This window comes from Hemiscyllium ocellatum, chromosome 37 (genome assembly GCF_020745735.1).
Source record: "Hemiscyllium ocellatum isolate sHemOce1 chromosome 37, sHemOce1.pat.X.cur, whole genome shotgun sequence".
Classification (NCBI taxonomy): Eukaryota; Metazoa; Chordata; class Chondrichthyes; order Orectolobiformes; family Hemiscylliidae; genus Hemiscyllium; species Hemiscyllium ocellatum.
The window spans coordinates 25096202-25124151 of NC_083437.1; the positions used below are offsets into that span (position 1 = coordinate 25096202).

Consider the following 27950-nt stretch of genomic DNA (forward strand, 5'->3'; position numbering starts at 1 on the left):
CGCAGAATAGAGCGTACTGCAGCACTAGAGGGTCTGTCTGCCCAAGTGGTGCAAACAATTCCACAGCACATTGGAAGAAGAATATCTTATAAAAGCCCTAACCAACTATTTTGTCAGCCAACACAACTAAAACACGGTTACTCATTACATTGTTGTTTGTGGGGTCTTCCTATTTCACTGATATATTTAATGTATTTACTCCAAAATATTGTTCAAAACAACCTCATACCTATTTTTCTAATCAAGCTATTCAGGGATGTTATCATGCAGGTCTGAAGCAGTAGGACTTGAATCCAGGTTTCCTTGTTCATGGGCAGGGGCACTATCATTGTATTAGGATGTCTAGGGACCCTCCAAAGTGATGGTGGAAATGCATTTCAGCTGGAACACATACTGGATATTAAATGGAAGATCAGCTGTTACAATCAGCAATACTTTATAAAACCAAACTTGATACAATCAAACTCACTGTTAGAAAGCAGACACCAACAGTGACATTTACTGCATGAGACTTCTCCCATTAGATTTAGAATTTTAAAACTATTGAGGAAGCATTATTGTGGATTTAGTTCTCGTTAATGTATTAACTGCTGAAAGCATAATATTTAGGAAAATGTTACAATCTCCATCTGAAGCTCAAAAACACAATTTCCATGTTACAGTAACATTTTATTCATGGTTTCAAAAACAACCCATAAAACAAATTAATATTTACTATTTAACAGATTTCCATGTATTAGTTTCAAGTATCAATGTTTTTGATATGACTTCAATAGAATTACAGGAACGGGAAAGACATGTAACTAACCCAAAGATCACTGTAGTTCTAACCCCATTTCACACAAAACAATGCTGAAACTTGGGCACATGATTAGAATCTCAGATATTCACACATCAGACATTAATCCTGTTCAATGACTCAACCATTGCACATTTTAAGTTGGCTCTAAAACCCAGTCAAGATTTTCAGGAGTTAAATACTAAACGTCATAAATTAAAATAATCAACAACTAAAATCCTCTATTCCTAGGGTACACTTGCAAGTTGCAACTGTTAAATTTTTCTGTTTTTTTTGTATTTCAAGACATTTGTCAGTTGACGCTTAAGGTACATGCACACACACCCCACATCTCCTTTGCACGCAAACTTCAAAATTTCAATCGAAACAATGAACAACTATTTCAAATTAATGTAAATACTCAGTCAGCAATCATCTAACAACCACTCCTCACGAATACCATCAACATGCAACACTGCAAAATGGGATTGTTAATTACACTGGGAGGAAATCAACATAAACATGACACGAAAATAAAATTTGCCAATTTATTGTCCACTTAGGAGTGTTGGAACTGAAGATAATGCCCAAGGACGAAGGATGTAGTACAACCTCCATACACCATGTGGAACTAGTGCCTATCCAGATAAAAAAGACAACTTGAGCAACATCTGGTGGCAGTGCCTCAGCATTACAAATCAGACATTTTGACAACATTTCAAACTCTGTATAACAAAGGAACATTGGGAACAATGGCTGAGGAAACAAACCAGAATGGTGGACAACTTAAATTGTGTACAAGCCCGAGGCTTTTGTCCAATGATTGAACAATGAAACTACTCTCCAGCATTCATGTTTAAGGGGAACCTGAGCAGGATGCAACATCCATGTTCTATTGTTAAATATCAACTAGTTCCAGAACACAACAAAAGCTAAAAGATTTAAAGCACAGTTTTGGGAAATATTCAAGTTCAGCTTTGCTATTAATCATAACATCACTTTCAGTAGCTCCCCTATTAACTCCAAGCTCTGCAGGAACAAAAATACCTTTCATCTCAAAAAAATTTCTGATTAATAGAAACAGTTCAATTATTTTCTTTACAGCAATTAAACCAATTTTTTTAAAAATCTACTTTTGAAAGTGTCCATCACTCTGCTTCTCATAGCGAGAGTGTGTTACAAAAAATATACATTGTATGTACATGGGTATCAACTCTATCGAGATCCCTGATTAGAGTTACACCCAACTTCTGTTCCGCTCTGCTACAAGACATCACTTTCTTCATTGCCAAAGGTATCTATCGCCAAGCTCGGTTCAAGAGTTTCACTTGGGCAAGGCGCTTCGTGATCATGGTTGTAAAAACCAACCCAAACAGGACACTGCTGATGAGCACATAGTCATAATCATCTTTTAGAACGTCAAACTGCTTTGATGGGTAAACACGAGTCTGGAAGATGTCCAGTCCATAGACAACAACCTACAATAATAAAAAAAGAAAAATCACCAAATTGATTTCAACATTGCTACTTGGTGACATTTGGTGAACCTTACCATAAATACAAATCACATTTATCTGACACTAGTCTGGGATGTGGACGATCAGACCACAATGCCGTTTAGTATAGATTCTGATTGTCAGAGCTCAAGGCGCAGATTGTTCTGATGGCCTGCTGCACTTCTTTGCCAAGATATTAAATGACACTGGAGAGCAAACAGTGTCCATTAGTACATTTGACAACTTACAAAACCTGGGATATCTAGTGTATAAAGACAGTAAATAAATTTTGATACGAAGCATATGTGTCACTGTAATATACATTTTCATTTGCTTATATAAACTCCTGCCATAGGATACCTGTCCTAATAGGATTTTCAACTGGTGAGAATGTTGTACATATTCTTTAAGTTTGATTGACTTTTGTTTCTCAGAATAGTGGTACTCTAAAAAGGGCACTATGCTGATTCTTCTTCTGATCCTTCAAAAAAGACAACACTTTTTGGAAAATTAGAGTTCATAGATTGGCTAAATGCTGTTTCTTCTGGGAATTAGGACAAGGGAAGGATCAAACATGTCCACTGGATATATTCTTCCATCTATTGTAAATTAACACTAGGCCATCAGCAGTGTAGTCTGTAACATTCAAGCTCTATCATGAACTGAAGCAGGAAACAAAATAAAGGATTTGAATATTGGATGAATGTAAAATAAAGTAGTAAGAGCTCATATCCTATTAATCTATGGATCATGATACATGTAATTTATAAAAAGTAGTGAAGAGAAATTCTCTCAATAAGCATCATATTTTCCATCATCCCAGAGATCGCCATTTCACTTGACAGTAAAAAAAAGCTTAATGGGTTGAATGGCAGAGTCCTTTGACAGAAGACATTGTAAACTGAAAATGCAATGCCATATGTGGACTGCTTTGCATACTGACCAAACATGTGGACTCCAGACCAGAAGGAGCTGTATAAATTCCCCGCACTCTGGAAACAGACTGATTGTAGTTAATATACCACTCTGATCGGATTGGTAGTTCTGGAGCATATGGAATCAAGTTCTCTTCCCTGAAGATAACATAAAAGGATTAAGAAAAAATAGCTTTAATTTCTGGTAGTTCAAAACAGTACAACAGCACTAACTAAATACAAATCTAAGTGCATCATGGAGTTGGTGTTAGCGGGAGGAGTTCAGGAAGAGAAGAAACGCACCCAGTGTGCTGCTGCATAGTCTCCTGAACAGGGAGCAGACATAGCAAATGCTCGCTATGTCAATCCCATTGAATGATGGAGGTGGTGGGGTTGGGGTGGATGGAGCAGGAGGCTTCAGCAATGCTGCATGTTTCTTACACACAAGTGTGTGGCTGCTCACAAACAAACCTCGAGACAAAAGATAGGCAGCAAGGCAGGCAGAGTGAGCAAAAGGGAAACTTCAGAAAACCCAGAGGAGAGGCATTGAATCAATTAACCGAATAATCAATTATCCAAACAAAATACTGCCCGCCCATCTCATTCGGATAATTGAAGTTCCTCCGTATACCAGATATCTCATATTTGAGACAATGCCTCTGCACCATAAACACATCAGTGCCCAACCGAGGAAAGTGAAAGTTTGTCAGCTCACCGACTTTGCTCAGATGGAACCTCTGGCCGTCGAGGATCTAGAAATGCTTTTGGCAAAGAAAGAATTCCTCCAGAGTGCAGACCAACTGAAAGATAGAGAAGCACAGTCTGAGATTAATTGTAGAGAACAAAAAGGTAATTTAACCTAGATCAACCATGAGAAGTCTTGAATTGTGGAATCTTAGAGCACGGAAAAGGGTTAATTCACCCATCATGCTTATGAGTGGTACTGGCAAAGCCAAGATTTCTAGTCCATCCTTTAACTACCATAATTGATTGTCTTGGTAAGCCATTTCAGGAGTAGGAAGAGTCAGCCATATGGCTGTGGGTCTGCAGTAAGGATGGTAGCTTTCTTTCCCAATATGACATGAAGTGAACCAGATGTTATTTTAAGATAACAGTTACCATCACAGAGAATAGCTTTCAAATCCACATTTGTTATCTGGACTTTAATTCAACCAACTATGTTGAGATTTCAACCTTGGTTCCTTGAGCATTAACCTGGACCTCTAGATTATTAGTCAAGTAGCATTTCTGCTTCACCACCATTGACCCCAAAAGTCACTTACTCAACAGGTGACGGCTGGTGATGCCTTTGTCTGTGATTGTGGCCTCCACAAGACTGATGGCTGAAGGGAAGATGTAAGACTGTTGAAAAATGATGGGAGAGAAAGGACGATCAAGTGAGCTGAACGCGGTACTATTGTATTGCTCTGTCCCCTCATATAGTTCCAAAACTGTCATTTCATTTCTTCGGGACTTGGTGTTCCAGTACTGGTACTAGTGGTGGGAAAAGAATAACAGAACAGAATTAAATGTACATAGTCTAGACAGTGCAGAGAATCTAAATCGGATTAACTACAGCTAAGGAACAGTACAGATCAGGAAAAAAAGTTCCTTTGACTTTTTTGGGGCTGTACCCAAATCCCTGATAAAATGCCCAACACAACATATTTATTGCATAGAAAATAAGAAAAGAAGATCACATGTCCCCCAACTTGAAATCTTGTGCCCATAGCTAAGACATTATAGAATGCAGCCCACAGAGATTCTGATTGGGGTGCAGTGATGGGGTTGATACTGCACACACTGGTGTAGAACTTCATTTTGTTTCCCCCAGTTACTGCAAAATTTAAATTTCAAAAATCAATAAATGAGAAATCTACAACTGTGACTAAATACAGTTTGTTCACCACACAAATCACATTAACTCCAAACTTGCTCAAAATACTGAATCAATATTTTAACACTTCCAACTGAAGTGCAACAGCTCCCTCTGAAAGAACAAATGGACGGAAAATAGTTGATTGGATTGGGCTTAACTGTAAGTTGCACCAGAAACCAACTAACCCAACAAGACACAGACATACGTCTCACCAGCTCGGCAAACAAAACCACAACAACGGGCACCCGAGCTACAAATCTTCTCACAAACTTTGAACGCAGACATACGTTATACATTTTTTTTTTACAAACCAAGGTACCTCTATTCACATGGAGCAGAAAAGAAATACAGGGAATGCCAGGGCAGAAACTGAAAGACAGTTAACTAACTGAATTTTTAAACAGTTCTTAAAAGTGCAGAGGAAGGTATAAAAAGGTAGAGGTAACTGGACAAGGGGTTAGGAGTTAGTCAGAAATCCTTAAGTCCGTCCACTAAATGGTAATTTGGTAAGATGAGCATGTTTAAGCTCGGAACAAACATTTATTCGGGGGCAGAGACCCCCACAGATTTACAGTTTACCACATTCCACATCCTTACCACCACCCAGTTCTCAGAGTGTACAACATAAACTGGTCCCCTTGCTTTCCGCTGCACAGATTCATGGATGATTCGTCCAGTCACCCCATCAATAAGGTAGACACAAATGAAGGTCCGTTCATGATGCGTATCAACGCTTTCAGTAACCACTGCCAGCAAGTTAGGATTCAGATACTGAAAAACAGATTACACAGAAGACCGTCTGAAAAATGGCAATAAAGTAAAGTATGGAGCTAGTAAGGCACAGAAGGTCAAACAGCATCAGAGGAGCATGAAAGTCGATGTTTCGGGTTGGGATCCTTCATCAGGACTGGGGAGGGGGAAGGGAGTTTAGAAATAAATAGAGGAAGGGGTGCGGCTGAGGGAAAGTTAGGTAGGATCGTGATAGGTGGATGCAGGTAGGGGGTTATTGTGATTGGTCAGTGGAAAGGATGGAGTGGATAGATGAGAAGAAAGATGGACAGGTTAGGACAGGTCAAGGAGGCAGAGAGAGCTGGACATTGGAGGAAGTTGTGATGGGGAGATTTTGAAGCTGGTGAACTCCATGTTGAGGCCATTCCCAAGGTGGAATATAAAGGTGTTGTTCTTCCGGTTTGCACATGGCCTCATTTTGACAGCGGAGATGGATCTGGATGGATATGTTGCCAAGGGAGTTTATTTGATTGGAGTGGGGGTGAAATGGCTAGCAACCAGAAAGTGGTGTTGATTGGTGTATACACAGAGCATACATCCTCTGTGAACTGGTTCCCGGAGTCTAATTAATCAGTCAAGTAGACCAAATCACAAAATCCAGGGGAGACTGCATCTGCTCATATTTAGGTTCTTGATTTTCAATTGTTCAGTTGGTTACGTAGAGATATCAGACACAATCAAGACTGATCCCAGACAAGCCACTACTTTGTGTGCACTAACCCCAGGAAAGACTCAAACTACAGTTGGCTCTTTACTGTATGGTAAAGCCAAGGTGGAGAAACTGATTTGTATCAAATTGCAGGTGGAGACCAATGGTGCACTAATATCGCATGCAAAAGCAATGGCATGTTATGGTCAATGGCATATTTGAACACCTTATTGCTGAAAACATACCTTTAATATTAAAATTAAAACAGGGATTTTTCATGTTGTACAATATTTAAAAGAAGTAACATTTTGTAGTTACACACATGGGAGTTTGAAACTTGGTAATATGACATGATCCTGCTGCCAATACCTTGTAGAGGACACTGCGATCTCCCATAACACGACCTTGAGAGTGCACATGCTCATTCGAACGTTTTCCTTTCACAATCACTATTTTTTGTGTTTCTGTTGGAATCACCACCTCCCAGATCTCCTCTGTCCTAAGATCCTGCAGGAAAGGAAATCACTATTAAACTGCTCGCTGATAAGGCCTGTTCTCATTCTTTGAGACACCATTTCCAAAGACAATGAAGTTTCACTTCCGTTGATGCCACAAAACCAAAAGTTAACACATTGATTGCAGCATAATTTACGATGGTCCCCAGCTGTTCTGAAACTCAAATCCTTTCCAAACCAGTGTAAGAGATTAATTCACCCGTTGGAAATCATGAGGGAACAAACAGAACAACACATCACTTTCACCAGTAAATGCTGTGGCCCTGATAGTGCAAGTATATGGTAGATGAGATACATCATTGGATTATGAGTTAAGTATCATACAAACTACATTAGAGTACTTGTTAGTGGACCAGACTTCATCAGTGCACTGGTTATATATTGGATTCAATGATATTTTGGTTATGCTACTGGACTAGTGATTCAGAGGTCGAGGTTAATAATTACTGAATAAGAAGACAGCATCAATAAAAGTTACTGTGAAGCCATTCGATTACTATGAAAACAACTGATTCATTCATTTGATGTTGGAAAAGACATCTACCATCCTTACCCCAGCTGCAGCTCCAGTTTCCAACCAATGAATTTGATTTTTTAAATAATTTCCAAACCAGTCTCAAAAGCTACTCAATAATATCCAAACCACTCCTCATATCTTGAGAAAGTATTTCAAAAGTTTACCTTAGACATTTAAGTTAATTTCACACATTTAATTATGCTGTTTGATTTCCATTTATAGAAAGACATCCAACATATATCCACAACATTAACTAAAATCACATTCCAGATCTTAAGACTACAGATGAGTATGTCACAGTTTATTATTCTATTTACACAAAAAGACAGTGCCAAAATTTAGCTACCATACCACATGTGCTATACCTAGATCAGAATTAAAACATGTTTGGACAGTAACATATGAGAAGACAAAACATTATTGATACTGCAAATCGTTTCAATAGAGGTTTGTAAAACTGACAACACTACCTTGTGGAGACGGAATCCATTTAACTTCCCCCAAACAGGATCCACAAGGTAGAAAAAAATTACAGGTGCAGAATCCTGGAGCTGCTGCAGAATATTTCTACTAGAGGGAAAGACAGTCACCTGCAATGATAATAAAACAGCAAAGCTAGACCTCCTTCTTTGTTTTGTAATGAGACAATATTCTGTACAAAAACCAGCACATGGTCACAGAAAAAATATAGGAGGTATGGCCAGGTAAATATTCTCAACCAGTCAGTGTGTTACTAGTTAACACAGTATACCTGATTTAAGGAGAGAGATCATCAATTCCTACTTGTGATTATTTAACTAACAACAATAAATGAGTGGCACTGGGTGAAGTCAAGAATATGCTCACTATGAAGCCTGCTATAGTTGAGCAGCCTGCAAACACACTGTTGAGACAAAGAAGTAAAGTGACAGCAGAACTTAGTGTCAACAAGGATCAGTGCAAAGCACAGATGAAAAAAAATTAAAACGGCTCCCAAGCATTTCTCCAAACATAACTAAAAACGGGCTCAACAAGTGATGGTTTGATTAATAATCTATTTCTGTGACTCATGATTAACTAGTATACATATGGAAACTGTTCTGGCACTCAGACAAGTCAACAATGCAGCCTACTGATCTGAAACAGTGCCACAAAAAGTAGATGCCGATACTACAACTCATTGCCAAGAACGTTAAAATAATATTGAGAGGCCAAGCCTTTTGAATTAACATCAGTCTCAAAATGACATCCAGAATTACCTTGTGTTCATCGTCAATCAGGAGTAAGACCTTTGCGTAATCTTGGTCCATAATCGGAAGCAGCAAAGACTGAAGAATAGGCCGGGTTAGAACTGGTGGATTGATCTGGCTCCGCTTTCCAAAGATTGGATTGAAAACATGAAGAGAACTCAGCCGAGTTTCCTGGTTGGAGTGGGAAGGAATGGAGTTACTTAATCAATGTCATTTACAAAGTTAGGAAAAGTAGTTTTGTTTAAATTGAAAACTTCCCATGAAGTGAACAGCAGCACACTAGGTAACTGGTTGACAATGGAGCTTTTGTCATGTGTTAATCTAGCACCTTTCAAGAACATTAAACATTGCTCCAGTTGCTGTCTGCTTATACTTGCATGGTGGGCACAGAGACAGTTAAAATATAAAAAAAAGAGGATAGCCCTTAGAAACACTTTGCTTTCCCTCTCCAGTGACAGCAGCTTTCTTATGGTCCATATTTCAGTGTATTTTATTGAATCTGGAATCAGTCAATGAGTCTTGCACTCTCCAAGCAGCAGCTGTCAGTAGGGCAGTACTGATTGGGCACTGTAATAGGACTGGCTGTGTTGAGAAAATACTACATCGTCAGAACATCAGTACTGAGCAAATGCATCATTAGCAGATGGTCAGTACAGATAGGTAAACGCACGATCAAAACACAGTACCAACAAAGCCACATGCCATCAGTGGGGATGATATTCAAATTGGATGGTAAATCAAGGCACTACCTGAATTTTTTGTTGAATGCATGGCAATGTTCAAAGAAGAACAGAGTAGGTTTTTTTTGCGTGTCCTGACCTGGTTATAATATCTTTGGCTTTTGATGCAACCTTACATCCAATTTACTGACATGTTTCCTAAATTAGAATAGTAACTGTTCAATAAAAAATTATTTAATTGGCTGCAATGCATTTTGGGATGTCCTGAGTTTGTGAAATCTGCTATGCAAATGCAAGACTTTTTTTTCAAATATAAATCATCTCTAACCTTTCTAATATGGAAACCACAAATCATCTCAGATCAGAGGCACATCAAATATAAAGATCCATACACTTCTTCAAAACCAAGAGATTGAACGTTTAGTGAAAGCTTCAAGCATCATACCTCAAGCTTAGTCAGCAATTTAAAAAAAACTATAGTCTAATATTAAACCTGAGTGTATAACATTACAAAAACAGAGGATATTTTCCTTTTGCACTAAATGAAGCCCCGCCCCAACAAATGCAGATCTCTACTCAATTAGTGTGAATATGTTCAATACCAGAATCAAGATACTACAACATCAGAAATCATGAAACTCTTGAAGCTGAAACTACATTGTAATGATCAGATCACATGATGCACAAGCCCCATGAGCAGATTTGTAGTCGGGTTTGCGGTCTGACCTTGTCCTTAATAATCAAGGTACACTGTGGCGGATGGGGGAAGTGAGCTGTCGTTCGTTGCACAGCCAATTTGAAGGAGGATCCTGGTTTCACATTCTCAAAGTATTGCTTCCACAAAATAGTCCCAGAGCTACTGTCAATCCCAAAGAGCTGGAAGAGAAACAATTTGGCACTGAAAGCATCAGATAGAGTGTTGAGCACAGAACAGTATTACACATCATTCACGGGAGCATTTAACAATGTCAGAGGAACAAATGTGAAATGAATATGCATGTGCTGGAAACATAACAGGTTCGAACTGATGAACACCTGATATATTGTCAGGTGCTCACGTCAAATGCTCATGTTAGATCCATAATAAAATTTAATATAATAATGTGCAGGCCTGAAATATACAAGTTATATACATTATGACTTTATATCTCTCTGTCCCCCATTTGGCTTTCACCCTCACATTCTCTGTTCAGTCTCTGACTTTTCTAGTACATTTTGCTACATAAAGGTCCACACTTTATTTTAAGTGGCACCCTTAATAAAACGGACAAAAATTATATAACTCAAACAGCACAATCTACTGCAATGTCTCAGTACCTGTTGTCACAAAGCTAGTCTCTTTTTTTCCCTAAAAGCTGATCCTTGGCTCAAGGATGCTCTGTCCTTGATATTTTTCAGAGGGGTAATAAATCAGGCCAGGCTCCAATCAGTCTGGTTTGGTACAGATGAAAAAGATTTTGAGAGGCCTTTTGTTTAAATCTAAACAGATGAGACTTCAGGCCAAAGTGGCCATGTTTTAGAAGTGAGCTATATAATGAAAGGGGAGTGGTCAGCTCTGTAGCTGAGCAGTTTATTTAGTCTTGAACTGGAGTGGAGTTCAGCAGGGAGCTGTGTGGAAACTCTCCTTCTGCCCTTCAACTTCAACCTGTAAGCATGTGTTCCATTTATACTGGGTTTTAAAGTGGGTTTGCTTATTGGGACTATTGTGTGTACCCGGAACAGCATAATTAAGTCTAGTTTGGATATACTGAGTTCTGTAGGGGTTCTTTATTCTGTTCTTTGTGTTTCATTGTGTAATTTTGTGAGTAAGTGTTTGTCTGTTTAAAAATCTAGTAGTCAATCTCGCCAACTTACTCTGGGTAATTTTCACTGTAGACCTACTGAAACAAAGTGCTAAGTTATGGTCTGGGCTGCCTGCTTTGGAATGTTTTGAGTGGTCTGGCCTAGTTCATAATACTGTACTTTAAATAAAGTGTAACAGTGATATGTATCCCGCAGATAACGTTTCTATTATTTGGTGTGTGTTCTGACATTGATTTTTTTTTAAAAAGGGATGTTGCTATCTGGCTTTGTTTGGTCAGGGTTTACTGTGGTTCTGCATAACTCTTCCTTATCCTCTTAATGGCACCATATGTGCCGGTTAATAAAAGGTTTGCTGTACTGTATTTAAAAATGACCTGACTCTCCCACTATAAATTCATCAACAGAATGTCTATGAATTTCCAGTCAGTCAGTCACCAAGCTTTCCCATATTCCTAAAAGACTGCAAGTTGGTTACTTATACTCATTCAAATCTGGAAGATTCAATGGCGTAAAATAAAGTGAGAAGATCATTATGGCACAATAGCTGCTGGAAAGGAGATGTCATTACAAGATGTATGGAGGTCAGAGTCAGATCAGTATGAAAAGTTAAGTATGTTAACCAAATAAAAAAATTTCAGACCACTGAATGAAGCCATAAAATTACTTTGGGATACCATGAAACAATTCTATGCAGGATATAAAGCTCATATTGGAATCCAAAATATTATTCTCCATCACACAATTAAAACAAAATGTTAATCCAGCATCAAGAATGATAGGTGACCACAACTCTTTAGTTTCATATTAAAATCTGCTCTTCATCATAATCTCGGTGTTGATGCTGGAAAGTCCCTGGGAGCAACTGAGGATAGGATCAGGTGCTGTTGTGATAAGTTGTCAACTAACTGATATTCACAGCTTTAAGCTGTGATTGTGTGGATATGAAGCAGAATATTGAGTACTAAATGGGAAACATAACAATGCAAGACCGTGACTCAGGACCATTACCTTTCCAGACGCTGTCACCATCACCATCATCTTCTGCAGATTAAATTCATCCCGGGCCAGATTCTCTATTGTTATTTCATTCTTTGAGTGGCTACGTGGTTTTCGTGCATCATAAAACATTTTAAGCAGCTGGGAACTCCATGCTTGTAGAAGGATTAGCTGGGAGGACAGTCTCTTCATGAACATTGCCATTGGACCATCTGTCAGAATACATCAAAAGTCAGAAAGTGGATATGGCAAGCAAATTTCATCGTATACAACACCCCCCATCCATAAGTGCATTAGGACAGTGATCTTACATCATTCTGGGTAACATCTCAAAAGCAGTCATTAGTCCTCTTCCACCTAACACTACCACCCACAGTCTTGTCCACTCACAACCACCCCAAATCAAAGAGATTTTGACATATAACAGGAGGCTTTGTGATCAGTCAACAATTAAAGCTGGTACAATTCACATTCTAGAATTTGAACATTAACAAAGCAAATAACTTGGTGTCTAATTCAGTCCTCAAACAATGCATATTACCAAAGAAAGTTTCTACGTTAATGGATGTTCTGAAAACATGTTTGCAATTTCCAAAAGACAATGACACAACAAATTTATCAATTAAACATACTACCTTGTGCAGCTGGTTCCAAGGCAGCATGAACAAAGAAAGCAGTATTTAAGAGTTGAACGTGTAGCATAAACCTTCACTGCATCTACAACATTGCCGTCTCATTGTTTATAAGGGAATTTCAATTAGGCAGGAGATGACTCTTGAATGATAAGAAAATGTCCAGCATTTTTAGCTTTTGCTCTTCTACTCTCAAGATGTAAATTGAGCTTTGAACTGGGAAAAGTCCTGCGACCAATGGAACCAAACTACAGTGAGAAACTAGCGTGGCACTGCAGCATCAAAGAATATTGGTGCAACTATATGAAATGAGATACTGGCAATACACAACATGCAGTATCCTCTCATACACCAACAATAAAGACAATGTCAGCTACAGCTGTCAGGCCATTACATTAATGTGATTGAATCTCAGCTGTTACAGAGCAGAAGGAGGAAGTCACTCAGCGCATTCTGTAGCTTTCCTGCATTTTCTTCCCCATAATCTTGCAATTGATGAGTTGGAAAGAAACAAACAATCTAATTCCCCTCAGAACACCTCAAGTGAACCTACCTTCATTAACTCTCAGGCTGGTCATAACCACTCGCCGTATGAAAAAGATTTTCCTCGTATGACATTTGCTTTATTTACACATTACTTTAAATCTATGCCCTCTCAATGCTTTCATAAATGGGAATATTTTATATTTACTCTGTCCAGACTTCTCACCATTTTGAATATTTGGAGCAGATATCTTCTTCGCCTTCACTTCTCCAAGGACAAGGATCCCATTGTCAGCAAGTTATTCTCTGAACTGCTTCAACCTTGGAATTATTCTTGTAAACTTTTTCCACACTCTTAGCAAATACCTTCACATCCTCTCTAAAGTGTGGTGCCCAGAATTGGACACAAAGTTGAGGCCAAACTAATGTTTTATACAAGTTCAACATTAACTCTTATCTTTGTACTCTGTGCCCCTATTAACAAAATAGGATATTGTATGTTTCATTATTTGCTCTAACAACCTGGCCCACCACCTTCAATAACTTTAGCATATATACATCTGGGTCTCTCTACTCCTGCACACCCTTTAGAATAGTACCCTTTCTTTTATACTGTCTCTCCATGTACTTACTATCATATTGAACTTTGTCTGCCACCTGTCCACCAACTCCAACTTCTCTAAATCCTTTTCAACTTCTACACTATCCTCTTTACAAATTACAAAGCTTTAAAATTTCTCTACAAATTTTGAAACTGTGCCTTTTAACAAAGGTCTAGTTGATAAATATATTTCGGAAAAACAAAAGGTCCCATCAGTGATCCCCCACCGTCCAAAAACTATTAACTATTGCTCGGCTTCCTTTCTCTCAGTGAATTTTGGACACATGTTGCCACTGTCCCTTTCATTCCATGAGTTCAAACTTGCTCTCAAAACAGTTATGTGGTACAATATCAATTGTCTTCTCTAACTCCATTTATATCACATCTACAGCATTTCCCTGATGATTCCTCTCCGTTACCACATCAAATTCCTCCATTAGGTTGGTTGTGAAACATGCTTTTCCTTTACGAAGTCCATTCTGGATCTCCTTAGTTAAACACAAATTTGTCCATGTGACTATTACTTTTGACGAGAATTCTTGTTTTTTTTGGAAGTTTCCCAACCACCAAAGTTAAATTGATGTGTAATTGCTTGCTAAAATCAAATGTAAAATGATCAGTCAAAGTCTCAGCTGTACTACAGAGAACAACTGAAGACCATTTTACTGACAGTGTGCTGCACTACTGCAGTCAATGCTACACCCAAAACAGATTCACGATTCAGCAAACCAAATCACAGTTTGCTGATCACAGGAAAATGTTCCAGCCTGCAGCCAAAAGATTTAATACAAACTATGGGTTAGAAATTCAATTCTACTCAAACCCTAAATCAGAGGCTTGCACAATGGAGGAAGGAATTGCCAAGTGACCTAGAAATATGGAGTCAGCTTTTTCATTGAAGGATTTATCCAAAAATCTCAGTTTTCAACTTCTAGAATTACAATCACATCTGTAACCAAGATAGCACAGCTAAAATATTTTACCCATCAGCCACAATTAATCATAACGGCAAACAATGGTTTTCAAATCTGTGTTTCGAGATGGCAACTCAATCATTCCCATCCGTCACTGTGCATTAAGTGACAATGAACTAAAACAAATAAAGCTGTTAATATCAAGGACCAGGGCTTCTCTTCATTTCAATTTTTATCAACTGCAAGTATGACACAAGTACTCCTTACTCTTTCCTTATAAAATTAGTAACAGTTGGTTTCAAGGGCATTAAACAATACCTGCTTTCTTCCCAAATTCACCCTCCAGTTCTGCCTGTGTTCCTGTTAGAGGCAAATCGACCATTTCCATGGTAATTACTTCTGCTAATGCCTCTTCCCGTGTCCAAACAATCCGACCTGTAAAAGCAGTGGACAATGCTGACACCTATTTTACAATCCAAAGATTTCAACATATGCAGCCAATCACTGGGACCACTGACAGCCAGTTGCTGTAGTGAGGAGAGGAGCAGGATGACCTGACACAAGGAATTACTTCCTCCTTTCAATTGATTTTGCCCTACTCACTTGAATTCCACCCCACAGTGGAATCTGCTTTCACCAACATTTAGGGAGACAAACCTGAGCAGTTCACCATCAATCCAGACTTTCCTTCAGTGGCAAAGCCAAGGTTTTGTTGTGTACCTTCCTGCAACAGTACTGGTCAATTTATAACTCAGTGCATGGATCAATGGAGTGGAAAGAAATTCCACCCATTTCTCAAATTTAACTGGGGGAGACACCACACGACCCTTTCTCAGGTACAAACAAGCTTGTTTCAATTCCATGTGAGACCAGAAATGAAAGCAAAGCTGTATATGCCACCTTCCAAGAATTGGTAGGAATGCAATGCTGCTAGTATTGTCACAATTCATGATTCACAGACTACGAAGCAAATTTGCCCCTCTTGATTCAGAGTTGATGCCCATCACAGGAAGTCAATGACAAGAAGCACGAGTGAAGATTTAGAGATTTAGGGGTCAAATTTAGGGACTCAACCTAAAACGCAAACATGCAGAAATGCATGCCCCTTTGCTGACTTGTACCGTCTCCAATTATTTCCTGTGGTACTGAATAACAACGATATCGTATATCAGTGAAATAAATAGAACAGTCATTAAATATACTTAAAAATTGAGAGAGAGGCTAACCATTTAAAATCAATCTAAAACAAGCGACGGGTTTAGAAAATACCTCAATAATACACTATTAATTCCTTACAAATTGCAGCACTGCCATTCATACCAAGAAAGCAGCTCAACATGCAAAAACATATTGGGTAACTGTATTTGTTGACCCCAAAAGACAAGATCCTGCACAGATTAATCATGCACCTGGTTGCTGGATGAAGATCAATGCATGGTCGAGGGTCTGTACCAGTGCGCGATAGCCAACAGAATCATCTTTCTTCAGAAATGCGTGAATATAGAGCTGAGGGAGAAAAGGTAAACATGTGAAACACTGCACGAAAGGTCACAAGGGAATCTCGTATTTTTGTGAATGTACTAGAAATGTTTCTTCTACTTCATTTATAACATACACAGGGAAACTGTGAAATAAAACAGAGCCTGTGTGTAACTGCAACTAAGTTCCAAGTTTGTTACTTTGCAACAGTTCAATAATGATACACCTGCAGCTGCTTTATTCGTTCAGTCAGGTATATGTGAACCCCACTGTGGCTTCTGTACTTACATGAAACCAATGCAATAAAGAAATGTGGCTGATCTCAACTTCTTCTACACAACACCATCTTCACCTTGAGTCCCCTCATCGCTCACAGCATCCACCCTTGTGTTTTTGCCCAGAAACTTCCCTCACACCCAGGGTCCTTTTGAGCCCTTGCCCTGCAAGGATTCAAACACCTTTTAATCTCTACTCATATCCATCCTTCAAACTACTGCCTTAATCACAACCTCACCTGTTCAGGTTGGCCACAGTTTGGATCCAGGTTAAAGTTCATAGCTGTGTCCAACAGCCGTCTACCATTCTCTGCCGAATACAGATTGATACCAAAAGCCTGAAAGACATAATGAACTATGCAATCCAAAAAAATACTTTACAGGCAAACCCTCCCAACATGTAGCAGTATTGGTCGTGCTAAATTGCCCATAGTGTTCAGGGATGTGTAGGTTAGGTGCATTAAATCGGAGGTAAAAGTAAGATAATGGGGAATGGGTTTGGGTGGGATACTCTTTGGAAGGTTGGTGTGTACTTGTTGGGCCGAAGGGCCTGTTTCCATACTAAGATATGGATTTTAAGATAGCCAGCCTGTGTCCTGACCCACAGGACCAATCGATATTACACTGGAGTGGGCTGAGACTCGCATGGTGCACCCGCTGTGTCCCTAACGCTGAGCCAGGCCATGTTGATTCAAGTTACACCTACTCCAGGAGGTATGGTATACCATCTCTGAACAGGTTAATTATAAAATATCCATAGTGGAGTAGGAGCAGGAAAGGAAATGGGATGTCTTAAGATTTCAGCAACCATGCCTGCATAAATATTCTAAGCAAGCATTCTGGTTGCAAAACTATTGACCAAGAATCCAAGGAGAACCTCCCCCAATCTTCTTTGAATGAGTTTTGTTTTTGTTCACTTGTGGGGACAGATGGGGCTGTCAATTTAACATCACATTGAAAGAACATCACTGAAAATATAGCATTTGCTTGGTTCAGCACTGGAGTGTCAGTGAGATTATGTGATCAATCTCTGGAAGACAGCTTGAATGAAGAACATTTGGACTTGGAGCCAAGAGTGTGACTAAAATCCTTGCTCCATGTGCATACTTGTGTATTGGGACAAATTAGCTTCATTTTCTAATCCAAGGACAGCAAGTCTGGACAGATGTGTCAGTCATCTGCAATCAGATCCAAACCAACTCCGAATGTAAAAGAACCTTCAGCGTAACATGGTTATTCGGATCATTTGTTAACAAAAAATAATGTTTGAAATGTTTGACATTCTCTGCATAACTTATACTTGTTTTAATTAAGAACAAGACTGTGGCATTAGCAGAAGAATGCATTTCAAGGTATAACATTCCTTACCTTTTCAAACAATACATTATCTGAGTTACCTTGTACAGCACGAGGGTAATGGATAATCTACGGATGACTTGCTAAAGGTCTTGATTTAAAATGCTTTCCAATTTTAACTTAATTTTCTAACTCATTTCAGTTCAATCATTTCCATCTATCATTTTTAAACTCTCTTATTCATTTCACTTAACTCTGAACTTTCTGAGGTTGCCGAGACTGTTGTCTTTGAGATTTTTCAAGCTCAGCATTCAAGGTGTACAGTAGGGCAACAGTGTGGTGCTGGAAAAGCTCAACTGATCAGGTATCATCCGAGAAGCAGGAGAATCAACGGTTCAGACATAAGCTCTTCATCAGGAAGGAGGCTTGTGGGCAGTGGGGCTGAGATAAATGGGTGGGGCGGGGGGGGGGGGGGGGGGGGGGGGGAAGGTAGCTGAGAAAGGGATAGGTAGATGAAGGTGAGGGAGAAGGTAATAGGTCAGGGGCATTGGAGTGGAAAAATGGGAAAGGTGATGGATGCTGTACATCTCCATGACACAAGGGTGGTGTCGAGTTGGATGCTTGGGACTGAGATAATTGCGGGGTGGGGGGAATGAGGAAACTGTTGAAATCCACATTCATCCCGTGTAGTTGCTGGGTCCCAGGGCGAAATATGAGGCATTCTTCCTACAGGTGTCGAATGGTAACAGTTTGGCGGTGGTGGCGGCCCAGGACCTGCATGTCCCTGATGGAGTGGGAGGGGGAGTTGAAGTGTTCAGCCAAGGGGTGATGAGGTTGGTGGGTGCAGATGTCCCAGAGATGTTCTCTGAAACAATCTGCAAGAAGGCGTCCTGTCTCCCCGATGTAGAGGAGACCAGATCGGGTGCAACAGATACGGTAGATGTCATTGGTAGAGATACAGGTAAATTTCTGTCAAATGTGGAAGGATCCTTTGGGGCCTTGAATGTTAAGTGAGTGAAGTGGTGTCGGTGCAGATTTTGCAATTCCTGTAATGGCAGGGGAAGGTGCCAGGAGTGGGGTGTGGGCTGGTGGGGGTGTGGATCTGACGAGGGAGTCACGGAGGGAATGGTCTCTCCGGAACACTGATAGGGGTGGGGAGGGAAATATATCTCTGGTGGCGGGGGTCCATTTGGAGGTGGCAGAAGTGGCGGAGGATGATGCAACATATGCAGAGGTTGGTGGGGTGGAAGGGTTCAACCACCCCCCTCACCTCCATCCAAGGCCCCAAAAGGATCCTTCCACATTTGACAGAAATTTACCAATACCTCTACCAATGACATCTACGCTATCCGTTGCACACGATGTGGTCTCTTCTACACCTTCTTGCGGATCATTTCAGAGAACATCTCTGGGACACCCGCACCCACCAACCTCACCACCCCGTGGTGGAACACTTCAACTCTCCCTCCCACTCAGTCAAGGACATGTGGGTCTTGGGCCTCCTCCACCACCAAACCGTTACCACCCAACGCCTGGAGAAAGAAGGCCTCATATTCCGCCTTGGGACGCTGCAAACACAATGGGGTAATGTGGATTTCAACAGCGTCCTCATTTCCCCTCCTCTCACATTCTCCCAGTCCCAAGGCTCCAACTCAGCACCGCTTTCCGACCTGTCCATCACCTTTCCCATCTATCTACCCCCCTCCCACGACCTATCACCTTCTCCCTCACCTTCATCCACCTATCGCTTTCTCAGCTACCTGCACACACATCTTGTTCCTGATGAAGGGCTTATGCCCAAAACTTAGATTTGCCTGCTCCTCAGATGCTGCCTGACCTGCTATGCTTTTCCAGCACCACACTCTCGACTCTGATCTCCAGTATCTGTAATTCTCACTTTCTCTGTATAGTAGGGCAAGGACAACATAGGTTAGTTCCAGCGTAAAGCTCCCTTCACATGGTGCTGAATGTTCCCAGCACAGGTACAGCAAAGTTTCAATAAGTAAAAGCCAGCCTACAATACAAAATGCATTTCACTTCAGTTTGAAGAAGGTCCTTACCGTTTTGTTTTTGGCTGTCATTACAGCGGTCACCACTTTGTCACCAGTTGTAGCAAAGGAAACTAACACAGCCTGCAAAAAGGGACTCAATTAGGCTGAAAGAACAACAGTAAGTGAAGATACAGAAATGAATAGGAACAGAAATTACTAAGACATCTGGCTAGTCCTAAAATGCAAATCCACTTACCTCATTCTCCCCCGTTCTCACAATAAATGTGCTATTGTCAGTGTCCTAACTCTCAACTATTTCCTTCAGCATAAAACAAATTCAAGATACGTATATGCCATTAAAATTCTTCAACTTAGACTCCACAAATATATTAATATTTTAAAAGCTTCCCAGAATGGGTTCTACTTGATTTAATTTATTTTTAAAGATCTGATTTTAAAGTGTCCCAGCAGGAGAAATTCATTCTCTTCAATGTTTTAGGGCTTGCGAAACAAAGTGCAAAGTGATGTGGCCCAGCTGGTAACTGTCTCCCATAAGAATACACGCCAAGCTTCAAAACAAAGATTAAAGATAATCAGAGACCAAACAACGTTTCTCATGAGCAATTCTACACAATAAAGCAAGCAGTTACTAGACTTTGACCACATGGTCTTTCTGATAGCTATGTATTTACAACAGCAGCTATTCTATGTGGAGTATTCAGCATTCAATGGTCATTCATTTCTCACCTGCACAAAGTCGCGTAGTAGGGTAACTACACCCTCATGCAGCTGTAATAATGCGTAATGGGACTCCGACAATTGAAGGCAGAATTGAGCAGACGATGCCACCAATGGAGATGACTGGGTTGTTAAAATCTTTCCCTCAAACTTTTCAGGAAGTTCCAGCTCTAGAGACTACAAGGGAGAAATAGAGGGAAATGCGAGAAGTAGTGAAGATGAAAGCAACAAAAACAAAAAGATTTACTCTTCCCAAATCAAACCTTAAAATTGTTTTTGTTCCCAAATTGTGCAGCAACCATAAACAGTTCAGCAATTAAGCATCACTGCTGAAAAAGCATGACTCCCACAAGGCAAAGACACTTGAATTCTCAGACCAAAAGACCACCAAGACATGTTTGTGAAAATGTTTCCAGCGCTTCAATTAAAATTATAACCTGCCCTGCAAACTTGTCGTTTTCCAAGCATCACATTACTTAGCAAGATTCCATAGCCAGCTGTGATTTGATAGAGGTTCCCATAATTCACTGGCTGTGGAAGATAATGAATGAAGGCAAAGCTCTCCCTCAAAAGGTGGAGAAAAGAAACCTTTCAAGGAAACAACATGCAAACACATTCATACCTCATAAGAGCACCATCAATGGCCTGAGTTCAGGTGCCCACCCATATGAAAATAACAAAAAACAAACTGGAGAACAGAATGAGGAGCAAAATAAATTAAAACTAAAAAGATGATCTCCAAAATTAAAGTACTTGCATCATACAGATTCGGGATGAATAGGAATGGGTGACCCACATTGCGATACTGAGTCCTCACCTGTAAAAGAATCTGCTCGGGTTCATGTTCAGATTCCAATGGCAATATCCAAAGAGAGTGAGATTCCCTGTCTATGCATGTCAAGATCCCATCTGCAACAATCCCACAAAGGTCCCACAAATGTCGAATCCAGGGGGCTGATACAGTCACCTAAACAGGAAATAATGGAAATTTGGTATCAAAGAAAAACAGCTCATTTCCTTGCTACTTTGTACAATGGTTGAAGACAGGAAACTAATGGCTCATCGCTTTTGCAATGTGCTCAGTTCTTCAGTTTCATGGCGAGACAAATGCAGACAGCTTGTGCTTTATCGCTACTCCTGACTTCTGAACTGCCATCTGAAGGGGAGCAATCTGTAAGGTGCGGCGTGGGGTTGGGACAGCAGAATAGTGGCACATGAAGTGCTCCTCAGGAGAAATAGTCTGGCACAATGGGTCAAATAGTGACAAAGACATGGGTTCAAATCCCACCATAGCATTTGGTACAAGTTGAATTCAAATAAAAATATCTAGAATTAAAAGCTGATCTATTGGCAATCAGCTAACCATTGTCAATTGTCATAGAAGCCCATCTGATTCACAAACATCCTTTCCATGGAGAAAATCTATCACCCTCATCTGTCTGTTCTACATGTGACTCCAGACATTCAGTAATATGGTTGATTTTTATCTGTCCTCTCAATTGACTGCAGTCAAGCCACTCAGTTCAGTGGGCAATAAATTAGCCAGGATTCTCTCTCAATAATTATGTAACACTACATTGAAAGTCTCCTTTGCGATTGCAGTATGGGGCGGATCGGAGATTATATCATGGGACCATAATCAAATTAATTTCTTCACCCTCTCCTTGAAACATACAAATGTGAAAAATGGCCACTTGGACAAATTATCAACAGAATACTGTACTCTCGCAAGGCATCAATACAATCAGGAAGGAAAATGAGCTGAAAAGAACAGAAATGAATAAAAGCAAATAAAAACATTAAATACCTAGAATTATGTTTAATTTATGTTTCAGCAGTCAAAGAGGGTTTGCATTCTCTAACAGGACTTGCAATCAGATCTCCACCGAAGAGTAAAACTATAGGAGTGAACCAGATCGAATGTGAACTCAAATCACTCAAAAAGCACCAAGTTAATTCCATCAACAGGCACTACTTGCTCTGTAACTACTTTCTCCTATTGCTTTACTTCAACACAAATGCTCACTTCTCTATTGTATTCAACCCCCTATTTCCAAAGCAACCTTACCTGTTCAATGATTTTTCCATCCTCAATGTCATACCGAATGATGACAAGATGAGAGCCAGCAACCATCCCCACTAAATATACTGCACCACTTCCTGATGAGTACAGGAGCTGATATTGGACCTTTTCACTGAAAGTTTAAACATAGAGATACATTATACAACCACCCACATAATCACCTGATCAACAATTTCTCCCATCTTTAAATATGCAAATGTAAATTTTAATATGAAATGTACTACCACTTGACAACAAAAAACTATTTAGAAACCTTCAATTGCCTAGATTCTTTTGAATAGGTTTGGCAATGCAGGCATCAAGAGAGGCAAGTTATGTTTCAAATCAGTACGAGAGCAGTCAAACTACATTTTCCTTACACTATGACAGAAAACAGCTGCCCTTACCAGACAGCACTGATTCAAGAGCAGTGCAAGACATAGAAACTAGAGTACAAAAGTTATATTAAAACTATTTTATGCTGGTTCACCTCAAGTTGGCATTAAATAGAAAAGACAGATTCCAAAGACACCACCTACAAAGCAGAAAATGTAAGATCTTGAACCACAGTTTAAAGTCCCTTGTGACTCTGCATCAGCAGAAATGCACACATTATTAGCATGAGAAAGGCAGTAGCCTTCTACAAAGCTCTGACTGTAACCTTGTCTCTCCAAGATTTGCTATATATAATGCAAAGCCTGATTATGTCATGCATAAAATATCGTGATATCTCTTTACCTTTCTGGTAAAGTTTCACTCCACTTCTGATGACCATTTATGAGATAATGGAGGGAAATGGAGGCTTTCTTCAGAATGGCGATGTACTTTACTCCCTCAGCAGGGCCAACAAGAGAACCTGTCTGAAAACTGAAACAAACTTTTAAAAATCAGACAAGCAACAACAGTCATTACTATAATCCTTCCAACACACATCAATTGCATGTGATAAAAGTGGGAGAGACTACTGGTCAGCCATGTGATGAAAATATTGGAGCCCCTACCATCACTAACCAACATCCAAACTTAGGACCAAAATGAACTGTAAGAGCACTATCACCGAACCTCTCTCTTTAATAAAATTCTATCATAATTCATGCCTAGGTAACCAGTGTGCAAGATATGAATCGCTTATGTTCCATAAATAGACTGCAGCCAATTTTTCTTTTGGAAGAGTACAGTTCCACTTTGATGTAATGAATTAATTTAGTTTCAAGGTCACCAAACTAACTCTAGCCATCAATCTTTCTCCATCCTTGGCAATAAGTAAGATTGATAAAGCAAAACTAATGTTTCTAATCTTAATGTTTTCCCGCAGGTTTAATGCCAAGGAATATTCACTGGTTAGTCTGAAAAGTCACTGACCGGAATACTCCAAATGATCTGGTACTTCATAGCAGCAGTTAAGAAAAATTTTTTTTTTGCTCTTTTCTCCAATATTTCCTTTCCACAAAAGAATACAGTGGCTCAGTAATAAAGGGTTTTCTTCTGGTCAAAATAATCAGCCACATCCACCTGTTAGGCATTTCCAGCAGACAATATGGCCATAAAGGCATCCTTATCAAGGCTGATATGACTCTGACCTTTTCTTCACATACAAAGATTCCAACAAGATTTATTGAATAGGGATATGGTATTGTTGCAACTCACTGTCCTCTTCCTCTATCCTGAACCACTCAGACTACCAGACTGGGGATGGGACTCAGTAGTTTCCTGCTCTGTTGGTTTCAACCATGTATTGGATAAAGTTTAAGTAAGGTGGCATGTTGAAGCATTTCTATGATCGAGGACTTGAGAAATGTTTAATATTAAAGTGCTCTTATTATGGTGACATTAGCTAGAATCCATTGCACAATTACTATCATGTATAACCAAAGCAATAACAAAGAAAATGTAAGAAGCTATGATCTCAAGCTGCAGGAAAAACCCTCATTGAGAGTTTGTTCCTGTAATTATACTCATTCATTTTTGGGTGCCAATGCTATAGTAGCTACACAGTTCTCACCTTCCAGGCTCAAGCAAGATCTCCCAGTTCAAGCCACCAATGTTCATATCCCATGAGCGCAACAATCGCCCTCTTCCTGACACAGTCAATGCATCTATGAAAAAGCAAAGTCACTAAACCTTGTTGAACCCATAAAAAATCTCTAATTTGAATTCACAGAATAGTTAAGATTTAGTGTAACATTAAAAAGGAATCAGTCAACTCTTGCTTTTGAGAATAATTCTGATTTTACTATTTTTAAACCCATGTTAATTCCATCTGCTACTTTTTTGTCATTCACCACTTTTCTATTGTCCTCATTCGAGGGACGTTAGATTAATGATCTAATTGCAAATAGAATTAATCCTACACAAAGTTGAACAACATAATTGGCTTCCACAGAAAAATCAGAACTCCCAGAGACAGCCATATGCACAGCACAAATTTTATAGAGTTGAACAAACCACACCCACCCTGTCCATGGAACAACATCAGATCCACATTTCCCTCAGGTCCTTGTTTATCCACCTGACGCCAGACTGCAAATCAAAACAAAAACAACAATGTCGAGGTTAGTGATGGTTTGTAATCTGCACACAATGGAATAAGTTACTGCAATGTCAACTGAACAACACTCACTGATCTCTCCATTTCTTAAGTTGAGAGAAGCAATCACGTTATTCTCTGTAGTAACCATGAGTTTCCTTGCATTCTGTGTAGGTGTATCAAAATGTGCAAACCGAGGCTTTCCAACATATTGGCGTCGCCTTAAAAAATTAAAATAGATGTAATGTATTTGGCCACTGCAGAAAATAGTGATAACAGCACTAATTCAAAATGTGTCAAAATAGAAAGATAATATTCAAAACAACACACCTATGCCATCTTTTTTGGAAAAAGCAATCCACTTAGTCACTTTCCGACTCTTTCCCCGTGGACCATCAATGTTGAAGATTATTTAGACACAAAGGTATACAGCATGGAAACAAACCCTTCGATCCAACTCATCCATGGCAATCAGATATCCTAAATTAATCTAGTCCCATTTGCCAGCACTTGTCCATATCCGTCTCAACCCTTCCTATTCATATACCCATCCAGATGCCTTTTAAATGTGGTCATTGTACCAGCCTCCACTATCTCCTCTAGCAGCTCATTCCATACACACACCACCCTCTGTGTGAAAAAGTTACCATTAGGACCCTTTTATATCTTTCCTCTCTCAACCTAAACCTATGCCCTCTAGTTCTGGACTCCCCATCCCAGGGAAAGACTTTATCTATTTACCATATCCATGCCCCTCATGATTTTATAAACCTCTATAAGGTCATCCCTCAGCCTCCAACACTCCAGGGAATACAGCCCTAGCCTATTCAGCCTCTCTCTATAGCTCAAATCCTCCAATCCTGACCAGAAATGCACACAATATTCCAAAAGTGGTCCAAACGATGTCTGTGCAGCCACACATGACCTCCCAATTCCTGTACTCAATACTCTGACCAATAAAGGAAAGCATACTAAACACTTTCTTCACTTTCCCATCTACCTACAACTCCACTTTCAAGGAACTACGAATCTGCACTCTAAAGTCTCTTTGTTCAGCAGTACTCCTCGGGACTTTACCATTAAGTGTACAAGTTGTGCCCTGATTTACCTTTCCAAAATGCACCGCCTCACATTTGTCTGAATTAAACTCCATCTGCCACTCCTCAGCCCATTAAATCAAGATCCTGTTGTATTCTGAGGTAACCTTCTTCACTGTCCACTATACTGCCATCTGCAAACTTACTAACTATATCACCTATGTTCACATTCAAATTATTTATATAAAAATGACAAAAAGTAGTGGACTCAGCACTGATCCCTGTGGCACACCACCTCCAGTCTGAAATGAAACCCTCCACCACTACCTTCTGTCTTCTACCTTCAAGCCAGTTCTGTATCCAAATGGCTACTTCTCCTTGATCTAACCTTGCTGAGCAGTCTATCATGAGGAACCTTGTCTATGTATATATCTCATGTCCACCACTCTGCCCTCATCAATCCTCTTTGTTACTTCTTCAAAAACTTCAATCAAGTTTGTGAGACATGATTTTCCATGCACAAAGTCATGCTAACAATCCCTAATCAGTCCTTGCCTTTCCAAATAAATGTAAATCCTGTTCCTCAGGGTTCTCTCCAACAACTGCCCCACCACCGATGTCAGGCTCACTGGTCTATAGTCCCCTGGCATGTCCTTACACCTTTTCTTAAATTGTGGCGCCACATTAGCCAATCTCCAGTCTTCTAGAACCTCACCTGTAACTATTGATGATACAAATATCTCAACAAGGAGACGAACAATCACTTCCCTAGCTACCTACATTGTTCTAGGATACACCTACTCAGGTCCTAGATATTTATCCATCTTTATGCATTTTTACACATCTAGCACCACCTCCTCTGTAAATGGACATGTTTCAAGATGTCACCATCTACTTTCCCATATTCTATATCTTCCACGTCCTTCTCCAGAGTAAATCCTGATGCAAAATACTCGTTTATTTTATCAAATTACATTTTGAAAGTTACTATTGAAGTTTCTTTCACCACCTTTTCATGCTGAACATTTCTAAGTGATAATAATACACTGCTTCAAAAACGTGAATTACTATGCCTTAAATGCGTGCCCTTGTGTTTGTGAAGCTTCCTATTAGTATAACCAGTTGCACCGCTTCTCCTCTTCAAATCGCTCTGTTCCAGCACATCCTTAAAATTGTACGATTTGATTTATGTTACTTCTCTATATTCTTCTTTTCCAAATGAAGATTAAACTCAAACTTTATCGAATTCCAGTCAATTGATAGGGTTTTCAATGAATTTGCATTAGTCAGGAATTCCGCCTCTTCCTCAACAGGTTTGGGATTCGGAGAGTGGCGGTAGTATAGGCGGTCTGTTCCCGCCCCTACCCCAAGTACTTGCAATAAAACTAACCAGTCGCTCCCCCCTGAGGCCCTTCCAAACCCGGTTTCTAAGGGAAAGGGCAAGCTTCGGCTCCAGGATAACAACAACAACAACATTCTTATTTATAATACAACCCTCCAGGAAGCAGTGGCTTCTCCTGCTAGGAACTCACCAGTCGAATTTCCCGACTTGATCCTCGTAAATCGCCGCTGAAAACTCAAAGAGAGCGAAAAGAAGCCAAATCTCAGAGAGAACCACCATCACTGCTCGGTCCTCCAATATCCCAGAATGTACAGAGATAACAGTCCTC

The 27950-nt window shown here is 39.8% G+C and overlaps 1 protein-coding gene across 1 annotated transcript; it reads right to left on the reverse strand.

Annotated features, from left to right (window-relative positions):
* Nucleotides 1-656: 656 nt before the first annotated feature.
* emc1 (ER membrane protein complex subunit 1) lies at nt 657-27919 on the reverse strand. The gene is made up of 22 exons (XM_060852072.1): nt 27813-27919; nt 25337-25464; nt 25171-25236; nt 24719-24812; nt 23455-23583; nt 22723-22849; nt 21472-21621; nt 20664-20831; nt 19986-20057; nt 16869-16967; nt 16285-16381; nt 15194-15310; nt 12258-12457; nt 10173-10322; nt 8776-8937; nt 8008-8127; nt 6875-7012; nt 5665-5838; nt 4472-4682; nt 3904-3988; nt 3218-3347; nt 657-2256 (listed from the first exon to the last, which is right to left on the reverse strand). Exons 1-22 carry the CDS (start codon nt 27899-27901, stop codon nt 2077-2079), a joined length of 2886 nt encoding a protein of 961 aa, XP_060708055.1. The 5' UTR covers nt 27902-27919; the 3' UTR covers nt 657-2076.
* Nucleotides 27920-27950: the final 31 nt, after the last annotated feature.

Coding starts and splice junctions, on each gene's coding strand:
- emc1 (XM_060852072.1), bottom strand. CDS start 27,901: ATGGTGGTTCTCTCTGAGATTTGGCTTCTTTTCGCTCTCTTTGAGTTT. Junction 22,850..23,454: donor AGTGAAACTTTACCAGAAAG/GTAAAGAGATAT, acceptor TTAAACTTTCAG/TGAAAAGGTCCAATATCAGC. Junction 4,683..5,664: donor ACTCTGAGAACTGGGTGGTG/GTAAGGATGTGG, acceptor TCCCACCACTAG/TACCAGTACTGGAACACCAA.